This window comes from Schistocerca americana, chromosome 1 (genome assembly GCF_021461395.2).
Source record: "Schistocerca americana isolate TAMUIC-IGC-003095 chromosome 1, iqSchAmer2.1, whole genome shotgun sequence".
NCBI lineage: Eukaryota > Metazoa > Arthropoda > Insecta > Orthoptera > Acrididae > Schistocerca > Schistocerca americana.
The window spans coordinates 805,181,994-805,209,254 of NC_060119.1; the positions used below are offsets into that span (position 1 = coordinate 805,181,994).

Sequence of the window (27,261 nt, forward strand, 5' to 3'; positions counted from 1 at the left end):
TGTCCCAGGAAGGGGAAACTTTATTGACACATTCCTGGGGTCAGATACACCACATGATCACACTGACAGAACCACAGGCACATAGACACAGGCAACAGAGCATGCACAATGTCGGCACTAGTACAGTGTATATCCACCTTTAGCAGCAATGCAGGCTGCTATTCTCCCATGGAGACGATCGTAGAGATGCTGGATGTAGTCCTGTGGAACGGCTTGCCATGCCGTTTCCACCTGGCGCCTCAGTTGGACCAGCGTTCGTGCTGGACGTGCAGACCGCGTGAGACGACGCTTCATCCAGTCCCAAACATGCTCAATGGGGGACAGATCCGGAGATCTTGCTGGCCAGGGTAGTTGACTTACACCTTCTAGAGCACGTTGGGTGGCACGGGACACATGCGGACGTGCATTGTCCTGTTGGAACAGCAAGTTCCCTTGCCGATCTAGGAATGGTAGAACGATGGGTTCGATGACGGTTTGGATGTACCGTGCACTATTCAGTGTCCCCTCGACGATCACCAGTGGTGTACGGCCAGTGTAGGAGATCGCTCCCCACACCATGATGCCGGGTGTTGGCCCTGTGTGCCTCGGTCGTATGCAGTCCTGATTGTGGCGCTCACCTGCACGGCGCCAAACACGCATACGACCATAATTGGCACCAAGGCAGAAGCGACTCTCATCGCTGAAGACGACACGTCTCCATTCGTCCCTCCATTCACGCCTGTCGCGACACCACTGGAGGCGGGCTACACGATGTTGGGGCGTGAGCGGAAGACGGCCTAACGGTGTGCGGGACCGTAGCCCAGCTTCATGGAGACGGTTGCGAATGGTCCTTGCCGATACCCCAGGAGCAACAGTGTCCCTAATTTGCTGGGAAGTGGCGGTGCGGTCCCCTACGGCACTGCGTAGGATCCTACGGTCTTGGCGTGCATCCGTGCGTCGCTGCGGTCCGGTCCCAGGTCGACGGGCACGTGTACCTTCCGCCGACCACTGGCGACAACATCGATGTACTGTGGAGACCTCACGCCCCACGTGTTGAGCAATTCGGCGGTACGTCCACCCGGCCTCCCGCATGCCCACCATACGCCCTCGCTCAAAGTCCGTCAACTGCACATACGGTTCACGTCCACGCTGTCGCGGCATGCTACCAGTGTTAAAGACTGCGATGGAGCTCCGTATGCCACGGCAAACTGGCTGACACTGACGGCGGCGGTGCACAAATGCTGCGCAGCTAGCGCCATTCGACGGCCAACACCGCGGTTCCTGGTGTGTCCGCTGTGCCGTGCGTGTGATCATTGCTTGTACAGCCCTCTCGCAGTGTCCGGAGCAAGTATGGTGGGTCTGACACACCGGTGTCAATGTGTTCTTTTTTCCATTTCCAGGAGTGTATTGTCTGCACGATCATTAAGAAACAACATCAACAGAGAGAGTTCCAACACACTTCCCTGGGGTACACATTAAGTTACTTCTACACCTGACAATGACTCTCCATCCACGGTGCTGCATCCTCCCTACCAAAAAATCCTCAATCCAGTCATAACATTCACTTCATACACCATATGAACATACTTTTGACAATAAGTGTAGATGTAATACTGAGTCAGATGCTTTTCAGCAATCAAGAAATACTGTATCTACCCAAATGCCTTGATCCACAGCTTTCACTCTGTTACACAAGGAACCTGCGAGTTGGGTTTCACGTGACCAATGTTTTCAGAATCCATGCTGGTTGACATGGAGGATGACACCATTCTGTTCAAGATATCTCATTATGTTTGAGCTCAGAATATGTTCTAAGATTCTACAACAAATCAATGTCAAGGATATTAATTAAAAGGTAGTTTTGTGGATCACTTCTACTAACCTTCTTGTATACAAGTGTGACCTGAGCTTTTTCCAACTATAGAATCAGAGAGCGATTCTATTGGAACCTGCAGCTTTGTTCAATTTTAACTATTTCAGCTGTTTTTCAATGCCAATGGCACTTATACTAATTTCACTCATCTTTTCAGTGGTACGAGGATAAAATTGGGACAATTCTCCTGGCTTTTCCTTTGGAAAGGAATATTTTAAAACGGAGTTAAACATTTCAGGTTTTGCTCTGCTGCCCTCAATTTCTGTTCCTGTTTCATTTGCTAGGGACTGGAAACTAGCTTTGGTACCACTAACAGCCTTAACAAATGACCAGAATTTCTTTGGGTTTTGTGAAAGATCATTTGACAATATCCTGCTATGGTGGCCATTGAAGGCACCATACATTGCTCTCTTGACAGCTAAACATGTTTCATTCAGTATCTCTCTATCTGCAGCCCTAAATTTTCTTTTACACCTATTATACAGTAATGTCTGTTTCTTTAGACGTTCCCTTACAGTGACTGTATAACATGGAGGGTCCCTTCCATTATGAACAGTTCTACTGGGTACATATATATCCAGTGCATGGTCGACTATTCTTTTAAACTTGAACCGTAGTTCCTAAATGCTCCTGCCTTGTTGTGAAAGTTCCGCATAGAGACAGGACACTACTGACTTTTATCTAGTTTACTGAACTTATATATCTTTCTGCTTGTTGTTGTTGTCCATTGTACTTTGCTAATCATTGTTGCCACAACTGCATCATAGTCACTGATACCAGTTTTAATGTGGACATCCTCAGAGAGGTCAGATGTATCTGTTGCCATTAGATCCAAAATGTGTCCAACATGTAAGGGGTTCCAAACTATCTCTTCTAGACAGTTTCCAGAAAAGGCATTTAGTAATGTTTCACAGGATGTCTTATCAAGCCCGCCACTAACAAAGCTGTAATTTTCCCAATTGATTGTTGGAAGATTAAGGTCTCCACCAATGATACAGTATGATTGCAGAACTCATGCACAAGATAACTGAGGTTTCCTCTCAAGTTTTCGGTTTCATCAGGAGATGAGTTTCGTGGGCGATAGAAGAATCCAATTATCATTTTATGCCCACACACTCTCACATGCGGCTTCAATTTCTATCTCAGTACACTATCCTTTCAATATATAATTAAATCTTTCCCCAAAAAATCTCACTGCTATCAATTTCATTTTTCAACCAGCTTTCTGTACCTAATATTATGTGAGCATCATGGCTTTTCAAGAGTGCTCAAAACTCTGGCACCTTGTTCCGAATGCTTTGGCAGTTAACCATTAGAATTTTAATACTCTCACCTATGGGAGGTATCTCTCTTAATCTCACACTGATACCTCTTGGTTTTTCTACAGCTATAGTTACCTAGATTGGTAGGAGAGTCACCTAATCGAAAAAAAAACCTTGTCTGTAACCCACACACAATCAACTACCTGAGTAGCAGCATCTGATGTGTTGTGCACACCTCACAAATTGGAAGACCCTACAGTTCTCGAACCTATGGCGCCAAGTCGAGAAATCACAGCCTAGCTTGTCACAGAACCTTCGAAGTCTCTGGTTCAGTCCTTCCATGCGACTCACAATTAAAGGACCATGATCAGTTCTGGGGACAATGCTGCCAATTGTGAACTTGATTGAAACTCTAAGTTCAAGGGTGGACTTCTCAACTTTCCTCTGCCAGTTACTGGAATGACCAACGTAAGGCCTCAAGAGCCTAGACGACAGGCAACATAAGGTCCAATGCAGCTGGTTGCACCCTGTTCCCTCATTGGCTGCTAGATTAGACTCTTCAACATGCTTTATGAGGCTCCCAGCGTACACACTGAGTGTACTTGGTGTCCTTTCCTGTCCCTTGCTGCCCTTTCCCTGAGGGGTTCCATTATTCGCAGTATGTTTGAAACTGAGAACCCTTCTGCTTTTGCCTTCTCTTGACACCAGACAAAACCGGTTCACCAAAAACCAGTGAAGCGAACCCCACTCACTCAGTTTCAGTGAACCTGTTGGTTAAGGGGATTGGTAGAACTCCCTTAGCCCTTCCTGGCCCCATCCACCCCATACAAAATGCCTAGGTTTGCCATTGACAAGGCACTCACAGTCAGGTGGATGAGTAATGACAGATCCTGTACTTTCTGCAGAGGAGAAAGAACTAACAGGAGAGAATAGCACTTGAGATACCTCTAGGTAAGGTGTATCAAAAGAACATGATTCTTGAGAGGTCTTCCAATTGTTTGAGAGTAGTCAGGGTGATTTCCAGTTTCATCCCGCATTCAATAACAGGATTCTAAGTGAGGCAGCATTTTGGCTAGTGCAATGTATTACAGGACAGTGAACAAATAACTTTAAAGCAAGCCCACGGATTATCTTTTAATCTGTTGAGCTAAAAAAAGTTGCTAATTCCCTATAAGAACAGAAGCAAATACACAAAACAAGATTTCTATTATGACAACACAAAAAGCTATGGTAAAAACTACTAGTTTTCTAAAACTTTTTGAGGTTAATTGTAGTTGTTAGCAAACTCAAAAAGAGAGTTGATTTACAATAAATGCAGATAATATATATTCTAAATTATTTATTTTACTTGTATAATTTTCATATTTTAAATTGTTATTTTACATTTTACATTCATGGTATTTTTAGTTTTTTTAGTATTTTGTTAACTAAAAATGATAAATAACTCATTATTATTATAAAAAATTAATCTGTACGGAAATGCTTCAAATGTAACATTTTTTACACAATGCACAAAAAAATGAACTAAATTTTTTCACATAATATATGCGACAGAGAAGACAATATAAAACAAAATTCAGCAAGATTTCAAATTGTCAACAGGTGATCCTCTAAATATCCTGATTTGTATCAGGCATATTTCAGTACATTGGTAAGCCTTGGTGAAGAGAAGTGATTATGTACTAGCAACTGCAGCATGACTGTATTGGTTCTCATGTGGAGATTCACATGACAATCATTCTACAGAACCAGATGTGAACATCTTCTCACAAAGTTATTCCAACATCAAAAGCCCTATCTGTTCAATGAATGTATGTGTGCCATCAGATCTAGTTCTGCAGCATGCAGGGGCATAGGTGTGTGTGTGTGTGTGTGTGTGTGTGTGTGTGTGTGTGTGCGCGCGCGCGCGCTCTAGCTCGTGAAAGAACAAGTATGAAAGCTAGGAAGTTTTCCTTCATCCGTGTATGCACACTGACAACTCAATGTTTCTGCTTGTCTGTGAGTAGTCTCCTCTAATCCTAAAATATTTTTTGTATTTAGTTATTTATTTGCTTCACTGTGACATGTTTCTCAATTTAGTGTTTATCCATATCCAGATGTTGAAATAATAAGCCAGCTCCAGTCTGTTACATTCTGGGGTGAGCCCAACACAAAATGGATTTTGGCTTAAGAAACAGTTTTGTGCCTGCTTCTGCCTCCAAGTCAGCCGCTAACAAATGAGTCCTCTTACAAACCCAGTCCCCCAGATTATCTACGAACAGTCATTTCAGGGTGGAATAAATGGATAGATGGGATAGGTTTTATGACTGTGGTCATTAGAATACATATGATGCTGAAAATAATATGATAAACCTGAAGGCAAACCTAACTTCCTCTTTTAAAGAAATGATTCCAGTATGATTTTAAGCAGAAAGTAAAAGTTTGGTACCTCTTTTGAAATTTCCAGATGTTTACTTGCGAAGTAAAGTGCCTTTTCATGGTTACCCATTGCAGAGTGCGCATTACCCAGACTCCAACATGCTCGTCCTGTTTATCAACAGAAAATTCCAGGTTGTATTAATTTTTAAATAAAACTGACAAAGGCAAAACAATTCCAACTTTCAAAGTCCAGAAAGGAAGTGTGGAATGTAAAACCATTTTGTAAAGATATGTACTCACCTTCTCCAACTCTATCCATCAGCTGCTGTGCAATGATTAAATGGCGTAGATGATATTCAATAGCAGTCGGATAATCTCGAAGTAAGGTATAAGTATTACCCAAACTATAACATGCTTGAGCCTCAACAGCTCGGTCTCCCAATTCTTGTGCTAGCACTAATGTTCTCCTATAAAATAAACAAAACAAATGTTAATTTTAGTGCAATGCTATATACAAAGTGTGTCCAGTTTCTGTTAGGAATATGTTCATAAAAAAGACAAGACATCAATTACTTTTCACAGTAATCAAAAATAGTGCCATTCTCAATGAAGGATCTGTAATTGATTTTAAAATTGTCATTGTAGTCCATTAGTGGAACTATAAGGGAACAAAATGTCAAAGTTTTTGTATTACAACTGAGATGTAACATTCCTGATAACATGTAAGTTTTAATAGAAACAGTTGCTTAACTAGTGCATTATGTGACAGAAGATAAATTAAGATGAGTGAGCAAAAATTGCTAGTTAATGATTCATTTAAATTATGTCCATTTTATTTATTTTACTTTTATTCATACATTGTCTGTGACAGAAACACCACAGCAAGCAAAATGCAGCAGCTCATAGGTTTTTTGTGTTATGTCACCACAAACCACAGCTCCACTAATCATCAGACAGTTCAAAGCAGAGGTTGACTGTCTCACTCAAGAAATAAACAATGCCAATAGGAATATTTGTAAGCACACAGATTGACAATTTTAATACGATGGCCAGTGTAACACAAAACTGAAATGCGTACATTGTGTTCCGAGTTTTACTGATGCTGATATTTTATGGATTAACAATAAATATGCACTTCCCTGACAATGGTGGTGTTGAAGACCGAGTTGAGATTATGATAACAGACAATAAGGATTAACTGAGTGTAATCAATATACTATCATCAAAGAAAGTAAGTTCCTTGTGGCAGAATTCTGAACAGACATAATTGAGAAATATATTAAAGCCCAATATACAAGAAGCAGAACAGGCAATGAGAAGTGTGACCATCTTACACTACAGTGACTAAGGAGCGTCATGAATCAGTACACAAATGAATAATGCAAAGTACTACCAGTGACTTTATCCGCAGTCCCAATCCCACACAGTTTTTTAACTCTCTCTGAGAGACATGGCTGAATAGTATTAATTTTTTGTGTTTTGGACACACAACTTTATGGAGACCACTGGTGATCAGCGCCAAGAAAATAGTTTCACGCACGCTGGGCATATGTTGCTGTGGGATCTACTGTCCCACAATTGCATGGAGCCATTTGCAAGCCAGCTGTGGACTGAAATCCACAGCATCAGGAGATATGTAAAGTTGCATCACTTGAACACAAATTTTTTTTACATGAAATACCAACTTGCGTACTTAAAATTGTATTTAGCTTTAACTTGAGATGTGCGCCAGAAAAATGACATGTTAATATTTTTTATATACCTCATTCCTTCAGGGAAAAAATTATGTGGCTGTGTATATGACTAGCAGTTAAAAGCTAAAATGTATTAGTTAATTGCAACTGAGCTGTTCAAGATGACATCACAATTATTTTATATCTTAGCAGTCAACTGATGAGTCTTGTAAAACATATCACACATGGCCACAGGTAAAGCTCTGTAATACAATTTGAAAGAAGATAATGGAACATGTGCCATATAGAGCATATTTTAATACTGAACTTACTTGTAATGTTCTGCTGCAGCTTCAAATTCACCAAGGAATATGTGAGAATTACCTAAATTGCTATTGGCTCTCCTTTCTGCAGCCTTATCACCAAATTCTCTCGCAATTTTCAATCTCTGGTGGAAAGAAATGGCTACTTACAAAACAGATTCTGAATTGTAACACTAGTGAATATCTAGAAATTTAGCAGTCTATGTACACACACCAAAAAATGTTTTGCATCACCTCTGTTCCCAGAAATCCTGAAGATAGATGTTGACTGTGGATATTGTATCACACACACAATCCCTTTGACTGTTCAGAGAAGTCACTAAACCCGCCCAAAGATGTAAAGAACCATGCATGAGGAGCGCCTATTAGATGGATGGGGTCCGACAGCTGACCACATCCAGTCACTGCACGAGGAAAGAGCTACACAGCTCATGTTGTCTGTAGTTCAACCACGCCTAGACGGTCAATACTGCAGTTTGATCGTGTCTGCATTGTTACTTTGTGCCAGGAAGGGCTCTCAACAAGGGAATTGTCCAGGCGTCTTGGAGTGAACCAAAGTGATGTTGTTCAGACATGGAGGAGATACAGAGAGACTGGAACTGTCAATGACATGCCTCCCTCAGGCTGCCCAAGGGCTACTACTGCAGTGGATGACCGCTGCCTACAGATTATGGCTTGGCGGAATCCTGACAGCAACGCCACCATGTTGAATAATGCTTTTCGTGCAGCCACAGGACATTGTATAACGACTCAAACTGTGTGCAATAGGCTGCGTGATGCGCAAATTCATGCCCGACGTCCATGGTGATGTCCATCTTTGCAACCTCGACACCATCCAGCTCAGTACAGATGGGCCCAACAACATGCCGAATGGACCACTCAGGATTGGCATCACGTTCTCTTCACCGTTGAGTGTTGCATATGCCTTCAACCAGATAATCATCGGAGAAGTGTTTGGAGGCAACCTGGACAGGCTGAACACCTTAGACACACTGTACAGCTAGAGCAGCAAGGTTGGGGTCCCTGCTGTTTTGGGGTGGCATTACGTGGGGCCAACGTACACCACTGATGTTCATGGAAGGCGCCGTAATGGTTGTACAATACATGAATGCCATCCTCCGACGGATAGTGCAACCATATTGGGAGCATATTGACGAGGCATTTGTCTTCGTGGAAGACAATTCGTGCCCCCATCATGCACATCTCATGAATGACTTCCTTCAGGATAACAACATTGCTCGACTATGGTGGTCAGCATGTTCTCCAGACATGAACCCTATCGAACATGCCTGGGACAGACTGAAAAGGGCTGTTTATGGATGACGTGACCCACCAACCACTCTAAGGGATATACGCCAAATCGCCATTGAGGAATGGTACAATTTGGACCAACAGTGCCTTGATGAACTTGTGGATAGTATGCCACGATGAATTTAGGCATGCATCAACGCAGGAGGACATGCTACTGGGTATTAGAGGTACCGGTGTGTGCAGCAATCTGGACCACCGCCTCTGAAGGTCTTGCTGTATGGTGGTACAACATGCAATGTGTGGTTTTCATGAGCAATAAAGGAGGTGGAATCGATGTTTATGTTGATCTCTATTTCAATTTTCTGTTCAGGTTCCGGAACTCTCGGAACCAAGGTGATGCAAAACTTTTTTTGATGTGTGTACATACAGAATGGCATTCAATGACACTGTTGCCCAGAGTGAGGTACATGTCCTCGAAATTAGTTTTTATATAAATAACATTTTCTACAACAATATATACTGTAAACACTTTATCTTACATGAGTAACAATAATTTTAGACATACACCAATATGCAGTCTGTTAATAAAGTACACGCTTAAATGGAACCTGTAAGTTGCAAGATGAGGTTAAAATACTACTCTGGCCATTCCCCAGTGTTTCAGCACTGTTGATTGTTGTGCAAAGCTCAGAGCAGTTGCAAAATGCCTCTCATTTGTATTTGATGGGTTTGGCTTTAAGTTTATTGTAAGTTATTCCTACATAATGTTAGCAGCATTGCAATGAATTTCAGTCAATGATGAGAAGAAATAACATTATACCATTTAGCATACAGTATTTTCTAGCTGATGTGAGAGTTTGAGATTGGCTTTTGAGCATAAAGTACCTGCACTGTTACACTTGAAGCTTCGTCATTAGTTTAAGAATCTATAATGTTCTGTTTCCAAACAACACCCTAAGTAAATATGAACCAAGTGTTGAATAAAGCAAGAAGTTGTAAGCCAAGATCAGATGCCTTACAAGCTCCAAGGGACACAAATAAATAAATAAATAAAGGAGTGCACACAAATGAAACAGTTTGTGTTTATACATGCAATATTACTGAGTATATGTTGCACTGTTGTAACACAAACAGGAAACAATGATTAGTGTAATGCCACATATGGATGGTAATTACATCAACACGATTATTGTAGCACAGTTGTTTAGCATGCATGCCCTGTGGCACCTACTGCCAGTAATAATGCAGCTTCTATTGTCAGTGACATGCTGTAAGCAGCACATACTCACTTCCTTTTTGATAATGCAGGTTCACAAACTTGTGTAGTTTCACTGTATGATATTATTGTTTATTGTATAACAAACAAAGAAAAGCTTTGTGGTTTATGAAGATATCACGGCTCAAGTCCTGCTTGACAAAAAGAATGCAAAAAGTTGTACTTCTTAATTCATCAAAATTACTGTTTCCAGTGACCTTTCCTAAGCAGCACATAGTCATGTGCTTTTATTTTTTAACACAGATTCACAAATGTATGTGGTAGTGAACTGCCAGTTTGTCATATGTTCCCATATTTACTTCCTAACAGAATGGAAATAGTTCTTACCTCCTCATGATAGTGTATGGCTTTCTGGAAATCACCAAGTAAGTAATAGGTATTCCCAAGATTTCCACATGCACGACCCTGAGCTGCTGTTTCATTCAGTTCTCTCATCAACTGCAAGTTTTCCCTATAAAAACCAATGCAATACGTCATAGTGTTGTTAAACATTCAACAGTGGTGCATATGGAAGTATGTTTACTCACTCATAGTACTTCACAGCTTCCTGGAGACATGATCTAACATCTTCTGGAAATTCTCCTGGATCTTGCTGCCCTACTCGCCCAATGTGTTTTCCTTTTGCATGATATACATTACCAAGATTGTAAAGTGCTCGTCCTTCACTTAACTTAAACAAGACAAAAGAACTTATAAATGAAGAAGGGATTTGAAATTTGCTGATATTTATAATAAAAAAATTAATATATATTTTACCTTATCACCAAGTTCCCGAGATATTTCTAAATGTCGCTTGCAGCATATCATAGCCTCATCAAATTTCCCCATAACTTTCAATGTGTTTCCCAGGTTTCCACTTGATTTTGCTTCTCCTAATTTATCTCCCATGGTGCTGTGAAGAAAGCATACTGATGGCAATCATTCACAGAATTATTGTTTCCAGTAATTCTTTTCTAAGCAGCATATAGTCATTTGCTTGCGCTCTCTCTCTCTCTCTCTCTCTCTCTCTCTCTCTCTCTCTGTCTCCTTTTTTTCACAGATCATAAATTCACGTACTTTCACTATGTGTATTACTGGTTATTGTATGGCAAACAAAGAAAAAGTTCATGATTTACATGGAGTATTGTGATAGGATCCTATATTTAATTTCTAACAGAGAGTGGGAAAATTTTTTTTGGTAAGTGTGTGAGGAGAGGGTGAGAGGTAACATGATTGAGGGAAAGTGGGTGGAATACGTAACTCTTTCCGATTCCTTTTTAGACTTTACTCTTAAGCAATACATTTCACAATAAACATTTTAATAAAAATAATGTAAACAAACAATAAAAATTATTAATTTGTTTATTCTATATTAGTACTGTAAATGACTATGTATACTATAAGTCATATTTTTGTTATGAAGACTGGTAATTATCAATGTGATGCTTATCTTCATCTTTTCTCTGTAGCCTACAGTAATCTATGGATTAGGTTAAGGAAATACAGCTGTAGAAATTACATTTCTTCCACTAACATTTTGTCCTGATACTTTTCAGTCAAAGATTGATTGAAGACACTGTTTACAGCATTTTCATCTAACAGTTTAAATTTTGGCCTGCATCACAATGCTCATGGCCACAGGTACCTCAAACACATCTATTGTGAAGTAAACAAGTTCACTGAGCACTTCTTCCAATAATGATATCTATTAATTCACTCATGAGATTCAACAAAAAATTAATAATATAAAGGCAATAGTCAGTATATTCTGTGATCTGTCCAAGGTATTTGACTGAGTAAATCACAACATTTTGACACAAAAAATAAGGTTTTATGGAAGGTACGTGGTGGCTCATGTTCTACGTAACAAAAGAATTGTAAAACATTGTACTTCATACAATGGAAAATCCAGGATGAAATGTAACAATATTAGAGAAGGAAAGTTGCTACTCACCATATAGCGGGGATGATGAATCACAATAGGCACAACAAAAAGATTCACACAATCATAGCTTTCGGCCATCAAGGCCTTTGTCAGCAATAGACACACGTGCCTGCACGCACACACAACTTGCACACACGCCTGCAGACTCAGATAACTGAAACCACGCTGCGAGCAGCACACCAGTGCACGATGGGAGTGGCGACTGGGTGGTGGTAAGGAGGAGGCTGGAGCAGGCAGGGGGAGGGATAGTTTGGTGGGGGTGGTGGATAGTGAAGTGCTGCAGTTTAGACAGAGGGCAGGAGAGAATGTGGGGCGGGGGGGGGGGGGGGGGGGGGGGAGAAGTAGCAGAAAGGAGAGAAATAAAAAGAAATTAAAAGACTGGGTGTGGCGGTGAAGTGACGGCTGTGTAGCACTGGAATGGGAACAGGCATGGAGCTGGATGGGTTAGGACAGTGACAGTCACTGTACTCACCCATCCATCGCTTATAAGCTCATTACAGACTTCAACTATTGTATCCCCCCTTTATTTTACACTGTTCAATTAATCATTGAAAACTAGTGTATGCCTACATTAGCGACATATGGTGAACTTGCAACACAAACACCTTGTGGCTACTGTACGGCAGCTTGTTTTGAACAGTAGTGCTACTGACAACATGACTCATGCATATGCTGTTATTTATATATATTTGGTGTGCTGGTTCTGATTTTGCATTTAACACTTGACAATTCCACCTTGGCTGCAGTACATTAGGACTTTTTTTATGAAACAGGTATGCCTCTTCATACTTAAAGCGCACAAATGCATATATATGTCAGTAGTACTTTTCATTATGGTCAGTTCATTGTTTTTAAGCTGTAGACAGCCTGCGAGTGTATTTATGGTTTTCCCATTTTTTGCTGCAGATCTGATGATGGTCATTATAGACCGAAACCGGTAATCTGTTAACAAAAAGTTTGTGACCATAGAAGTAAATTACAGGAAATTTACAATATATTCAAGTATGTCCATCAAAGGGTACCACCGCTGATTGTAAGATACGGGATAGAGGTAGCTATGTATGAGATTCAGTTTCAAATGGATGATAACTTTAAAAAAAACATATTTGAGAAATTCTTAAACAACTCAGTTTAGCCACTTTGCACTTGGTATTACTGCAAGGCTTTGGGGGGGAGAGAAAGAAAGAAAGAGAGAGAGAGAGAGAGAGAGAGAGAGAGAGAGAGAGAGAGAGAGAGAGAAATCACTAAGTAAGCAAACTTTGCTTATTTTGATTCAATAGTGTCATATGGAAGTAAATTCTGAGATAACTAATCTTGAATACTGAAACTTTTTTGTGAATAAAATGATCTAGATCAATTAGTAAATTTATTTATCATGCCATTTCGACTACTACCATCATAAGATATCTACAATTAAGATTAAGCTAATTTTATGAGTTCCTGCATGAACCATTACCTTACTGTGGTAGAGAGGCTTGCACGCCTCAACAATACAGACAGCCGTACCATGGGTGCAACCACAATGGAAGAGTATCTGTGGTGAGGCCACCATAACCTTTAGGTACTGAAAAGGGGCAGCAGCCATTTCAACAGCTGCAGGGGCAACAAACTGGATGATTGACTGTTCTTGCCTTGTAACATTAGCGAACAATGTCTTGCTATGCTAGTATTGCGCATGGCTGAAAGCAAGGGCTACAGCCGTTATTTGTTCCCCCCAAAGCCAGGCAACTCTATAGTATGGCTTAATGATGATGGCAACCTCCTAGGTGAAATATTCCGGAGGTAAAATAGTTCCCTGTTCGGATCTCCAACCAGGAGCTATTGGGGATAATGTCAGTTGGAAAACAAAACTAACATTCTATGATCAGAGTGTGAAATGTTACATCCTTTAATTGGGTAGGTAGGCTACAGAATTTAGAAAAGGAAAGGGATGGGCTGAAGTTAGATATAGTGGAAATTAGTGAAGTGCAATAACAGGAAGAACACGTCTTCTGGTCAGGTCAGTAGAAGATTATCAACACAAAATCAAATAGGGCTAATACAAGAGTAGGCCTAAGATTGAGTAATAAAACAGGAATGAAGGTAAGCTACCATGAACAGTAGAGGAACACATTATCATAACCAAGATATGCACAAAACAACGCTCACTAGATTAGCACAAGTTTATTTGCCAACTAGCTCCACAGATGATTAAAAGACTGAAAGAATGTATGATGAATTAAAGAAAATGATTCAGAGCGTAAATGGAGATGAAAATTTAATTGTGATGGTTGGCTGGATTTTGGTAGTAGGAAGAGAAGAAAAAATTAGAGAACAGAATCTGGGGGGAAGGACTGACACAGGAAACCACCTGGTTAATTTTGCACTTAGCATAATTTAATCATCATTACAACTTGGTTTAAGAATCTTGAAAGAAGACTATGTACATGGAAGAGACCTAGGAAAACTGGAAGGTTTCAGATTGATTGTACAATGGCAAGACAGAGACTCCAAAACAAGATATTGAACTGTAAGATGCTTCCAGGAACAGACATGGACTCTGCAATTTACTGCTTATGATTGCAGATTGAAACTGAAGAAATTGCAAAATGGTACGAAATTATGGAGATGGGATCTGTATAAGTTTAAAGAACCACAGATTGTTGAGAGTTCCAATGGGAGCATTAGGCAATGGTTGACTGAAACAGGAGAAAGGAATACAGTAGAAGATGAATGTAGAGTGCTATGTTCACTCTGAACATAGCACCATGAAGACAGAAGATGTAAGTCTCCATGGGTACAGTGAACAATGGAAACATCCCAGCCATTACTAGCAAATGGCCAAAGGATGCTGAGAAGCGACTTTCCATTCACAATGTAAGAAGCACTAGAGACCAGGCTCATTGACAAGCAACATGACATAACAACTTGGTCCCATGCCTACGGGCTATAAAAACGTTGTGCAGCAAGCAGGAGGCACATTCGCTATTTGCTATGCTTCCTGGACAGTGCCAACACATCATACAAAACTCTGATCAACTGCTGTTCAACTGGACTACACCCAGAACTTTGCTACGGATTCTCTAGCACTGCTGAAGATGACCTGTAAACGGACTGTTCAATGCTTTACTGTAAGTATGTAACAGCCAAGCTGTTTCATTTACTAAGTGATAGCTTTTTCACATCAACTATGCTGACACGTCTCAATTCAGGAACTGTGCCATGCCCTCTCTTCACTGCACTAATGAATACTTTGTGTTTACTATTTATATTGGTGCCTCTAACCAACCTCCTGATACTTTACATACCCAACTGCATTAAAGACTCTTAGTTCTCTCAAGAGTAATCATTAGTACATTATTAGAAGAAAGAAGTTATTTATTTGAAAGGAGTGGCACACGGCAATAAGTCGCAATCCCATTAGGTTTTATTACTCTTGCATATCTACATTTCAGTTATTAACAGCCGTTTTCAGAACATCTCTGTTACAATCCAATAAATTCGCAGCAGTACATGTCACCAAATGATATTATTGGTGTACAAGTGAAAGTTTTCTTCTGCCTACACAACAGTAAGATCGTATGGTGACATGTCTGCCACTAGTTTATAGGATTGTAGCACAAATGTACTGAGAACGGATATTTATAGCCAAAATCTAGATAATGCAAGAGTAATGAAAACTAATGGGATTGCAACTGATTGCTTTTTGCCTCTCCTTTCTTATGGACTACGGTTGCTGTGCTAATAGTTCCTTAACTTTCATATTTTTGGAATTCATAGCAAATTCTACAAGTAAATTGAAGAGATGAAATAGTGTAAGCAGCTGAGGACCACGCAGATAAAAAAAAAGGCCTAGCAGAAATCCCTAGAAAACAAAGGAGATATTGAATTGAATAGATGAAAGGAGAAAACATAAAAATGCACCAGACTGAAAATGGAATGTGCTGGCACACTACACTGAAGAGGGAATGCCTAAGGATGCTGCTAGCAGGAGCAGACTGCAGACGGAATGCCTAGAACCAACCGTGGAAGGGTAAAGCCAAAGATGTGCTTTGGTAGTACAGTTTCTGGGGTTTCTGCATGTTGATTTAATACTTAATAGACACAGTTCTTGTGTTTTTGACTGCATCGGAAAGTAAACTGATTTTGTGACATACTACAAGTTCAACAAGTGATATATTACACGTTCCCATCATTTAGTCTCACCTGAGTGTTTTGGTACTTCAGTTTTTGAATCTCTGCGTAGTAATCTAATTTATTACACACAGTTCCTGTATTTTCCTCCATGTCTACAGTAGAGTTGCATAGTGTGTGTTGACTGTCCTTTGTTTGTCTGCGTAGTGTAGTTTTCCACGGTCTTCAGTGTGGATAGTGACTGACTGCTGTGTGGGGATGTGAGCAGAGTTGGTGACACTTTGTTCTCAGCTCCAGACTGTGTTTTATTGACAGAACACTTAGAAAATGTAACAGGTCTACTAAAGAGACTGTCTACACTAAGCTTGTCTGTCCTCTTTTGGAGTACTTCTGCACAGTCCGGGATCCTTACCAGATAGGATTAATGGAGTACATCGAGAAAGTTCAAAGGAGAGCAGCACTTTTTGCATTATCCTGAAATAGGGAAGTGAATGTCATGGACATGATACAGGATTTGGGGTGGACATCTTTAAAACAAAGGCAGTTTTCATTGTGGCAAAACCTTTTCACGAAATTTCGATCTCCAACTTTCTCCTCTGAATGCGAAAATATTTTGTTGACACCAACCTATACAGGGAGAAAAAATCCTCATAATAAAATAAGGGAAATCAGAGCTTGCACAGGAAGATATAGGTGTTTGTATTTTCTGCGTGCTGTTCGACATTGTAATAACAGAATTATTGTGAAAGTGATTTGATGAACCATCTGCCAGGCACTTAAATGTGATTTGCAGAGTATCCATGTAGATGTTGATGTAAGTGTAAGTACAAGACCTGTTCCATTCAATGAGTAGTCTCAGGTAGCACTTGATCACAAGAACAAGTCAGTTTGTCGAACTATTGTGAATGAACGACACTGATATCCAGCAGGATACCGACATCTCAAGATGTCAGCAGACTGCCAGAAAAGTATGAAGGACTACAACTGTATGAATATCAAGAGCTCAGTTGAAAAACCAGTACTAAGCAAAGAAGGGAAAGCTGAAAGGCGGAAGCAATACACGGGGGGGCCTATGTACGAGGGTTGGAACTTTAATAGCGGCAACTACTTATTTACAGCTCGTACAAAATAGGTATGTGTTTCAAAGTTTTACTGACCTTCAAAGTATTCACCAGCTTTGTGTATAACCCGTTGCCAGTGATGTGGAAGTCGTAGGATACTCTTAGCAGTGCCAGTTGTGTTGACAGTTCCAGTGGCGCGAACTATAGCCTGACGAATTTGTAGCAGTTCTGAATCGAATGCCGTGAAGTGTTTCCTTCAGTTTAGAAATCGAGTTGAACTCACAAGGGCTTAAGTAAGGGGAGTGCAGTAGGTGGTATAGCACTTAGCGGCCCCATCAGTCAAACAAATCAGTAACAACTTACACTGTATATTCTTGAGCATTGTCCTGCAAAATGATGGTCAGTTCCTGCAGAAAGGTCACCACTTCTGTCTCTAAGCTGGTCGTAGGTTGTGTTCCAAAAATGAGCAGCATAGAGACAGAAGTGATGACACTTTCTGCAGGACCTAACCATCGTTTTGCAGGACAATGTTCAAGCACATACAGTGCAAGCTGTTACTGATTTGTTTGACTGATGGGGCTGCTAAGTGCTATACCACCTACTGCACTCCCCTGACTTAAGCCCTCGTGAGTTCAACTCTATTTCTAAACTGAAGGAAACACTTCATGGCATTCGCTTCAGAACTGCTACAAATTCGTTGGGCAACAGACCGCGCCACTTGAACTGTCAACACAACTGGCACTGCTAAGAGTATCCTATGATTTCCACTTCACTGGCAGTGGGTTATACATAATGCTGGTGACTACTCTGAAGGTCAGTAAAACTTTGAAACACGTACCTATTTTGTACGAGCTGTAAATAAATAGCTGCCACTATTAAAGTTCCAACCCTTGTAACTGAAAAAAAACTTGAGGACAGTGTTATAGTATGGGAAGAGGAAGCAGGTGAAGATGAGATGGGAGATATACTGCGAGAAGAATTTCACAGGGCACTGGAAGACCTATAAGTCAAAACAAGCTCCTTGGAACAGAAGGCATGCCCTCAAAATTTAATAAGTCACAATTTCAAAATATTGACATGAATTATTTGCAGAAAAATTGAAAAACTTGTAGAAACCAACCTAGAGGAAGAAAAGTTGAGTTCTGGAGAAATGTGAGAACATCTGAAGCAACGCTGATCCGACAACTTATCGTAGGTGTTAGGTTAAAGAGAGGCCTATCTACATTAATATCATTTGTACATTTAGAGAAAGTGTTTTACAATCTTGAGTGGAATATACTATTTTAAATTCTGAGAGTAGCAGAGATATAACAGAGGAAGTGAAACCTGTCTTTAGACTGAAGACCACAACAACTATTTTATGACTGCTTAACCACACTCGTTTAAATTGTCTTTTATAAATTGACTCTGTATTTTTGTAGTTTGAAGATTTACTGTCTTTTTATAAATATAAAGAGGTGAGATGATGGGGTTAGACAACTTAAGTATATGTAGGCAAAACACTTGTGAAATTTGCAGAATAGGGGAGAGGGAGGCATATTTTAATTGGGGGTACCTTTCAACAGTCTAAATTTCTACTTCTTCATGACTACACTGCAATTCACACTTCAGTAATTGGCACACGGTTCAAAGAACCACATTAAAACTATTTTGTCACCATTCCCATCTCGAATAGCATGTGTGAAGGATGAACACCTAAGTCTTTCCACAATTCTTCTAATTCCTTTTGTTTTAGGACAATGGTCATTTCTCCCTATATTGGTGGGAGTCAACAAAAGATTTTCGCATTCAGAGGAGGAAACTGGTGATTGAAATTTCATGAAAAGATGTCACCGCAATGAAAAAAGCCATCATCTAATGACTGCCAACCCAACTCACACATCACGTCCATGACACTCCATCCCCTATTTTGCAATAACACAAGTCAAGCTGACTTTCTTGGAACTTTTTCCATGCCCTCCACCTATCTACACAGTAAGGACCCATACGAAGCAGAAATATTCCAGAAAGGCTGAACAAGCATAGTGCAGGCAGCCCCTATAGTACATTTTTTCATCTTCTAAGTATTCTGCCATTAAAACGCACGCTCTGATTCACTTTCTGCACAACATTTCCCATGTGATGTTTTTGATTTAAATTGTTCATAACTGTTCAAACCGCATCTGTGCCTTGAAAATGAGCATGAAATAATGGTTGTTTTCAAAGACTTCACCCAGCTGTATTCCCATAAGATATTTGAGCATTTCGTACACCAGGAAAAACTCCGGTTTCACAATGCTCATAACTGTAGTCCATAGATATTTAGTTGAATCAACAATCTTTAAATTTATGTTATTTATGGCGTAATCAAAATTTAATGGATTCGTTGTAGTACTCATGTGGAGATCACACTTTTTACTGTTTAAGGTCAATTGCCACTTTTCCCACTACACAGAAATCTTGTCTAAATTATTTTGCAACTTCTTTTGATTGGATTGGACTGATGAGGTTAGGGACCAAACTATGAGGTTGTCACCCCCTCCATATGAGCCAAGCCAGCAAGAGGCCTCAGAGATAAAGGACATAGAAGACAAATCCTGCTGAACCCAACTGCAACCAAAAATAAATAAAACCAAAGAGATAAAAGGAAGTAGATGTGAGAGAGGTGTAAGAGAATGGAGGTGGGTGAGCTGCTCTGTACAGAAAACAGCTGTACGCCCTGTGACACATTATGGAATGGGAAATGCACGCTCTGTGACCGACTGATATTTTCTCACCCTCCATTACCACAAGAAGAACAGCAATGCGACAGTTGATAAAAATCTCGGGAAACAGACAGTGATGATGAGACAGTAAATCAATGACGGGCGTAAAAATACAAAAAGAATTAAAAAGGTGAGGAGGGCAGGAATCAGGCCATATCACCAAGCAAGGGTAGCCAAGGGCACCCTGGTTCGGAGCAGTCGATGGGCTACCCCTCCAATCCCTTAGGCAGCCGACGACGCCAACATGCCCTTCCACACAGAGAGGAGTAGAAATCACATTCATAGATACAATGTAAGACCAGATCAGCCACTTTGGCATCGTCCACTTCCACCAGAGGCAGCATGTCAGCAACTTGATGGTTTTGCCATAAGGTGGCCAGATTAGGGCATTCCAGTAAGATGTGGGCCACCATCAGAAGGGCACCACACCAACAGTGGGTTGGATCCTCACATTGTAGGATGTGGCCACGGGTTAGCCAAGCGTGGTCAATGCAAAGCAACAGAGAATAGTAGATTCCCTACAAGAAGGACAGAGGGAAGACTGCCACCGTCATGATCCCCTTTATTGCCTGCAGCTTATTGGGAGAAACCAGGGCACACCAATTCATGTTCCAAGCCTCCTACAACTGGAGGTGTAGTGTCAACTGAAGGTCCCATTCTGATACCCCCATCTCCTAAGTTGGCATCCTGAAAGCCAACTTAACAAACTGGTCAGTATGTTCATTTTCTGGGACCCCATAGTGAACAGTGGTCCAAAGATAATAGACTGTCCAGCTAGATGGAGGTCAGAAATGAGAGCCTGGATAGTAACAACCAATGGGTGATCAGATAGCACTGATCTATAGCCTGAAAACTACTCATGGAGTCACTGCCAATTAATAATGTCTCACTGGTCAAGAACAAATGTGATGGACAGCAAGTTTGCAGCAAATACATTGCATCTGTACGGCAGGAAGTGTAGATCACTGCAACTTGCATGGGTCTATGCAAAACCAGTTTGTCCGTCAACCATACAGCCGTCAGTGTGCACCAATTCCGAACCCAGAAGTGCATCAAGGCTGGCCAGGAACAGGCAGCGAGAAACCATGAGGTCAACAGTATCTTTCAGTCCAAACGATACGTTGAGACAGACCCAAAGACAGGGTACACATCACGGGGGCATACGCGATGGCTCCCTGAGAAGCAGCGATGGTGGAAAATTGGCACGACAGTTCAGACACACAGGGAGCAGAAAATGTGTGTTGCATTGAGCAGCAGTTTTTGGTGCCTGATTTGTATTGAGGGATTTCAACCTCTGTGAATATGCTGTTTGTAGGGCTGGTCCAAAAGGCACTTGTTACAAGTCGCAGCCCACAATGGTGCATCAGGTCCAGCATCCACAATGCTGTAGGCAATGTGCCGAAACATATGTCAGATGCCCATAATCATGATGGGACAGGACAGAGCTTTGTAAAGTGGCAAAAGTGTACAGCAGTCTGTGTCCCAGTTAGTGTTACTGGGGCAGCGAAGTGTATTAAGGTGTGACCAACAGATTCACTTAAGGTGGCGAAGAAGGAGAAGCTATGTCAATTGGGCATCGGACACCAGTTCAAAAAAGGCGTGATTCTGCCATACTGAGCAACTGGTCATCAAGGTACAATTCTGGTTGCGGACAGACAGTATGAAGGCAAAAGAAGTGCATACACATGTCTCAGACAAGTACATTCCAAGCAAGGTTACCAGGAGCAGTAAAACTACTACATAAAAAATAAGCATCATTATACACTCCAGAGAAGTTAAAACTTAGCTGATAAACAAAAGCTGAGCAAAGTGAAAATGCACATAAGGAGAGTAATGAAAGAACCATTAAATGATTTTGAAAATAAAATTCTGTCATGTGATCTGAGTAAAAACCCTAAAAAAGTTTTGGCCTTAGATAAAGTCGGTACGTGGATCGACATCATCTGTTTCACTCAGTGACCATACTGGCACTGAAACGGAAAATGAAAAGGCTAAAATACTGAATTTGGGTTTTTGAAATTCGACCAACTGGGCAGGTATTGGCACAAATGATCACGGAATAGAAAAGCAACTACAATTGCTTCATTGTGGAAAGGCATCTGGACCAGATGAGATACTTGCAAGATTCCACAGAGACTATGCGAAAGAACTTTCTCCCCTTTCAGCAGCAGTTTATTATAAGTCACTGGAGGAACAAAGGGTACCTAGCAAAAGGAACAAAGCACAGATTATTCCCATTTTCAAGAAGGGTCGTATGACAGATGCACATAATTAACTCATAGGCCTCTAACACTGATGTCAATTTGTTGTAGAATTACAGAATGTTTCATGCTAACATATTACAATGTTTTTGGAGAATGGAAATCTCCTCTATAAAAACTGATATGGATTCAGCAACAAAGATCTTGTGACACTCAGCTCAGTCTGTTCCTACATGACATTCACAGCACTGTAGATACAGGTGCTCAATTTGATGCCATGTTCCTCGATTTCAGAAAGGCATTTGCTGCAGTCCTGCACTGGTCTTACTGGAAAAAAATTAGCTCACCAAGTATAGGACCAGATTTGTGACAGCATTCAAGGCATCCTTGCTGATAGAACTCAATACATCACTCTTAAAGGAACAAAATTGACAGATGTAAAGAGAATTTCAGGACTACCTCAAGGAAGTGCGACAGGACTGTTACCATTTATGATGTATATAAATGATACAGTAGGAAACATTGGAAGCTCTTTAAGACTGTTTGCGGATGACATGGCTGTCTATAAGAAAGAAAAATGACCTGCAGAGGATTGATGAATGGTGCAAGCTCTGGCAGTTGAGTCTGAGCTGAAAAAACATAACACATTGTGCATACACATAAAATGAAATCCACTACTGTACAATTACACTATTGGTGACAGATGGCTGGAAACACTCACTTCCATAAAATACCAGGGAGTACCTATCCATAGCAACATCACGTGGAAAGGCCACATAAAACAATTAGTAGGAAAACAGATGCCAGGCTGAGATTCATAGGAAGAGTCTTAAGGGAATGTAATTCATCCATGAAATAAGTGGCTTAGAAGACACTTGCTCAACTATTTCTTGAGTATTATTCATTCTGGAATCCCTAGCACATTGGATTAGTAAGAGGGACAGAAAATATCAAAAGAGTGGCGAATCATGGAGATGCTCAACAAATTCTCGCAGTAGGGAATACAAGAGAGGCACAGTGACTCAAGGAGAGGCTTACTTTTGAAATTCTGAGAGTCCATGCTCTGGGAAGAGTTAGACAACATATTACTTCCTCCTGCATGTCTCCTGAAATGAACTTGAGAAAATTTGAGAACACAGAGCTAATACAGAGGTTTACAAACAGTCCTCCTTTTCATGCACCATTCGCGGGTGGAACAGGGAGGGGTTATCAGAGGTACTCTCCACCACACACCACCAAATGGCTTGCGGAATATAGCTGCACACTGGTTACGAGCTTCAGATTAGAACTAAACAAATTTCAGAAAGGTATGCAACTAAGAAAATGGGACCCGTGTAAGTTCAAAGAACTAGGCATTGTCGAGAACTTCAAAGGGAGCATTAGCCAACAATTAGCTGAAACAAGAGAAAGGAATATAATAAGTGATAAATGGGTAGTTTTGAAGGATTAAATAGGATTACATGGGCAAGAAGACAATGTCCAGTAGAAATTCTAGGATAGCACTTGAAATAATGAATATAACTGACAAAATGAGAAAATATAAAAATGCAGGAAATGAAGCAGGCATAAAGGAAACACTGAACATCTCCGTAGCTAAGTGATCAACGAGTCTTGACTACCACATGGAGGATCCTGGTTCAATTCTTAGTACCGACATAGATTTTTCCTTGGTGGGAGGGCTGGGGAAATGGTACATTCAGTCTCGCAATCCCAACTGATGAGCTACTTGAGTGAGAAAGGTTTGAGAAGCTGACAAAGGCTGGGTGGAGCTGTCTGTTAACCACATTACCCTCCATGCCACATCTGAATAATGGCACTGGCAGAGGATGACAAGGCGGCCAGTATGTACTGAATGGCCCACAGGACCAGCATGCAGAGCAGATATAAGGGAATACTAGCTAAATCATATGTAAAACAGGTGGCTACTTCAGTTCTTTGGCAAAATATTGTCACTCTAAACAGTAATTTTCTTGCAAAACACTTTTGCGACCCACACTAGTGTAAAACCTGTACCAAACAGATGTAGAGCAGAATATTTATCTTATTTAAAAAAGGGCAGCAAACAGTGACAAGCTCATCTGAGCCACAGAAACCTAATTACAAAGTTTCATAACCTGTATTAAGTGAGAAATGTAGGAATATACTATTGCCTCCTCTGCACTGCTCCCACAGAGACTAAAGACCATATTAGATTAATTACTAAGTACACAAACAGAGGGATTTAAGCAGTTATTCTTCCTGTACTTATATCAAAATGGAACGAGAAGAATAACTAAAATATGTTCTGCCACGCAGTTCACAGGGGTTTGCAACATATGTATGCGGATATTGAAAATTTCAAAGGAGGGCAGGAGTCACTATTTATCTCTTACAGCCTCAAAGTGGGCTATACAATAAAGCAACAAGTCACACAAATCCCTGAAAATAATAATTTCAGATAAGCGTGAAACAAGATGCATGGTTTCGTTCATTGGTAGAATTCTATAAGACTGTAACTAATCTCAAAGTGTACTGTCAAATTCATTTTACATTACATCATGGAATACCAGTACTAATCAAGTTTTAAATGACTGCACAAAAACGTATCAATGACACTGGACTTGGAAATGGCCAACATTAAGTACTGGACACCTGTTTAACTCACTCCAGAATGTCAAATCAAAATTGACCATTTGAAGTTTGTACAACACAGAGGATGATGTCAAATCTCACAATGATTTATTCACCTCCTAAGAATAATTTTCAATAATGAATCATGGGCTCTTCTGTACACTGATTCTTACACTAACGCAAAATTGCGGCCGTTTATTCTGTAACACGTTTTTCATGATGACATGTGCAAGTGCACTGGTGGAATTCTATAAGATCACGTTAATGAACTGCTACATAAAAATACAGTGCAATGGAATTGTTAACCAACTTATCATTCCACACACACCACACTAGCTACTTACCGTGCAAGTGTCAGATCATGTTTGTGATACTGCATTGCCTTAACATAGTCTCCAAGGTAAAAATACGCATTCCCAAGTTGGCTGTAGATAGCACTTAGTGTTCTTAGGTCGTCGGTGCCTGCTTGAATTGCTGCCTGAAAGAATGCAACTCCTGCTCGACAATCTCCTGCCTTGCAAAGCCTTTCTCCTTCGAGTGCCAGTTCCAGGCACATAGTGCCTCCGTCTCCTGAGCTCTAGTAAACAAACACTCGGAGTCACTGACAGATTGTTCGTTCACTTACTGGATATTATGTACTTGTAACATTAGGTTACTAGTATAGTTACAATAACTCGAATAGTAATTTATGCTCTAAAATATGGAACTGGACAATAGATACACTCAATACTGTATAAAATACTCACTTGATTGTCACTCGACAAGTTTTCTGCACTTGCACTCACAGACATGTTGTTTTTAAACTATAGGCCGGAAACAGTTCTCTTTAACCACGCATACAGCGTCAGACGTTACCTTGGAATTCTAAAAGTTACAACCATGTTGCACACCAATAATCGTCCCAAGTTCAGTAAACTATTCAATTCTCATTTTGGGCGATGTCAGTCTCTCTCTCGCCTTGAGCGATACTTCACGACCAAACACGAGATAAAAAATGGCGATGTGTCGGTGGTGTATAAGGACGAAGAGCGGAAAAGTCGTGAATATCTTAAACAGTAAGGATATTCGCTGATGATAACACTGTCTATAAATGAAGCATTGGTTCCCTAGTACTCTCAATATCAAATATTGATACGCTATTCTCGTCCTCATATTTTATGTTGGTGTGGAACCGAAGTAGGTTATGTTCACTAAAGATGCCCAAACAACGAACAATACAAAACATTGCAGGATTGTCATAAATTTGGCTTTGGTAGATGAATTACGGTTCATCGTGTAATTTTTACATTGTCTGATTATATCAGTGCGAAGTGATCATATTTAGTGAGAACTGTGTGTAGCTGTCAACGGATTCAAAAAAATACGAACACGCCAATATTTTTTTTTAAATTGTGTATCTTGTGCGAAGTTATCTGTTTAACTAAATTAATAGTCAGATATAATTGGTGATGGCTATTTATTAATAAGTCAGGCGGGGCAGGCACCAGTAACGCAAAACTATTGAAGTGTTCCTCGATCAAGCACGAAAATATGAGAAGCGAGGAAAGGTATACTGATAGAGGCACAGATTTGCGAAAAAACATACAATTCGGTTCCACTCTGACGGTTTATGCACATTATCCCCTTTAAACAAATAAATTACCAAAACTCAGATTCCACATTTTTTTAAAAATCATCTAAGCTCTTTATAAACTATAATTGGTCATTCTAGTTTGGGATTTCAGTCACTCATCCTTTATTGAGTAAACACTGCCAGTAACATGTACCGAGCGAGGTGGCGCAGTGGTTAGCACACTGGACTCGCATTCGGGAGGACGACGGTTCAATCCCGTCTCCGGCCATCCTGATTTAGGTTTTCCGTGATTTCCCTAAAATCGCTTCAGGCAAATGCCGGGATGGTTCCTTTGAAAGGGCACGGCCGATTTCCTTCCCTCACCCGAGCTTGCGCTCCGTCTCTAATGACCTCGATGTCGACGGGACGTTAAACACTAATATCCTCCTCCTCCAGTAACATGTATGCCACTCATTGACTGGATTCTCTCTGTTAAATACATGCAATACGGACACAGTTCAATATCTGATGCAAAAAACAAGATAGTAAACTATTGTGATCATTCTATGTTCCATACTGTATTTAAATAAATACAATACAGCACCACTTTGTATGCTGTTCTTAGAACTGGGATGTGTTAGTTACTTCTTTTTTGTCATAAGCAGATGGAAATCACCACGACTAAATGGAAGCTGTTGCGAATGGATGTGTTGTGAGAGCTACCAAGAGTCATTTACCAGACTTAACAAAAGTACCTCAAGTACTATCCTACTCTGTGGATAGTGTTGGTTCAGCAGGAAATACAGCCTTTGTCAATATTTGCACTTGACTGTGAGTGGTGTGTCAATGGCAGGTTTAGATGTCCTGTACAGGCAAGACAGGGACAAAGGAGAACTCAGGATGTTATACTCATCTACATCTACATTTATACTCTGGAAATCAGTGTGAGATGCATGGCAGAGGGTACATCCCACTCTACCATTCATTAGGGTATTATCTCAAGGTACTATCTTTCACTGAAACCAAAACAACCAGTGAGATTCACTTCACCCTTTGGGACA

The 27,261-nt window shown here is 40.5% G+C and overlaps 2 protein-coding genes across 5 annotated transcripts in view; one reads left to right on the top strand and one right to left on the bottom strand.

The window, feature by feature from the left end:
• LOC124612689 (G-protein-signaling modulator 2) overlaps positions 1 to 25,624 on the bottom strand; it is a 138,090-nt gene extending 112,466 nt beyond the window's left edge. For all 4 annotated transcript variants that reach the window (XR_006979562.1, XR_006979561.1, XM_047141032.1 and 1 more), the window contains exons 1-8: positions 25,395 to 25,624; positions 24,993 to 25,225; positions 10,752 to 10,887; positions 10,523 to 10,665; positions 10,323 to 10,446; positions 7,478 to 7,593; positions 5,773 to 5,939; positions 5,543 to 5,640 (exon numbers count right to left, since the gene is read on the bottom strand). Coding sequence is in view for 2 of the 4 variants with exons in the window: in XM_047141032.1 (XP_046996988.1) it covers positions 5,543 to 5,640; positions 5,773 to 5,939; positions 7,478 to 7,593; positions 10,323 to 10,446; positions 10,523 to 10,665; positions 10,752 to 10,887; positions 24,993 to 25,225; positions 25,395 to 25,439 (1,062 nt within the window). In the remaining 2 variants the exon portion in view is untranslated. The remainder of the gene's footprint in view (positions 1 to 5,542; positions 5,641 to 5,772; positions 5,940 to 7,477; positions 7,594 to 10,322; positions 10,447 to 10,522; positions 10,666 to 10,751; positions 10,888 to 24,992; positions 25,226 to 25,394) is intronic.
• LOC124612704 (ubiquinone biosynthesis protein COQ4 homolog, mitochondrial) overlaps positions 25,580 to 27,261 on the top strand; it is a 111,528-nt gene continuing 109,846 nt past the window's right edge. The window contains exon 1 of the mRNA XM_047141056.1: positions 25,580 to 25,703. Coding sequence (XP_046997012.1) covers positions 25,643 to 25,703 — 61 coding nt within the window. The 5' untranslated portion in view covers positions 25,580 to 25,642. The remainder of the gene's footprint in view (positions 25,704 to 27,261) is intronic.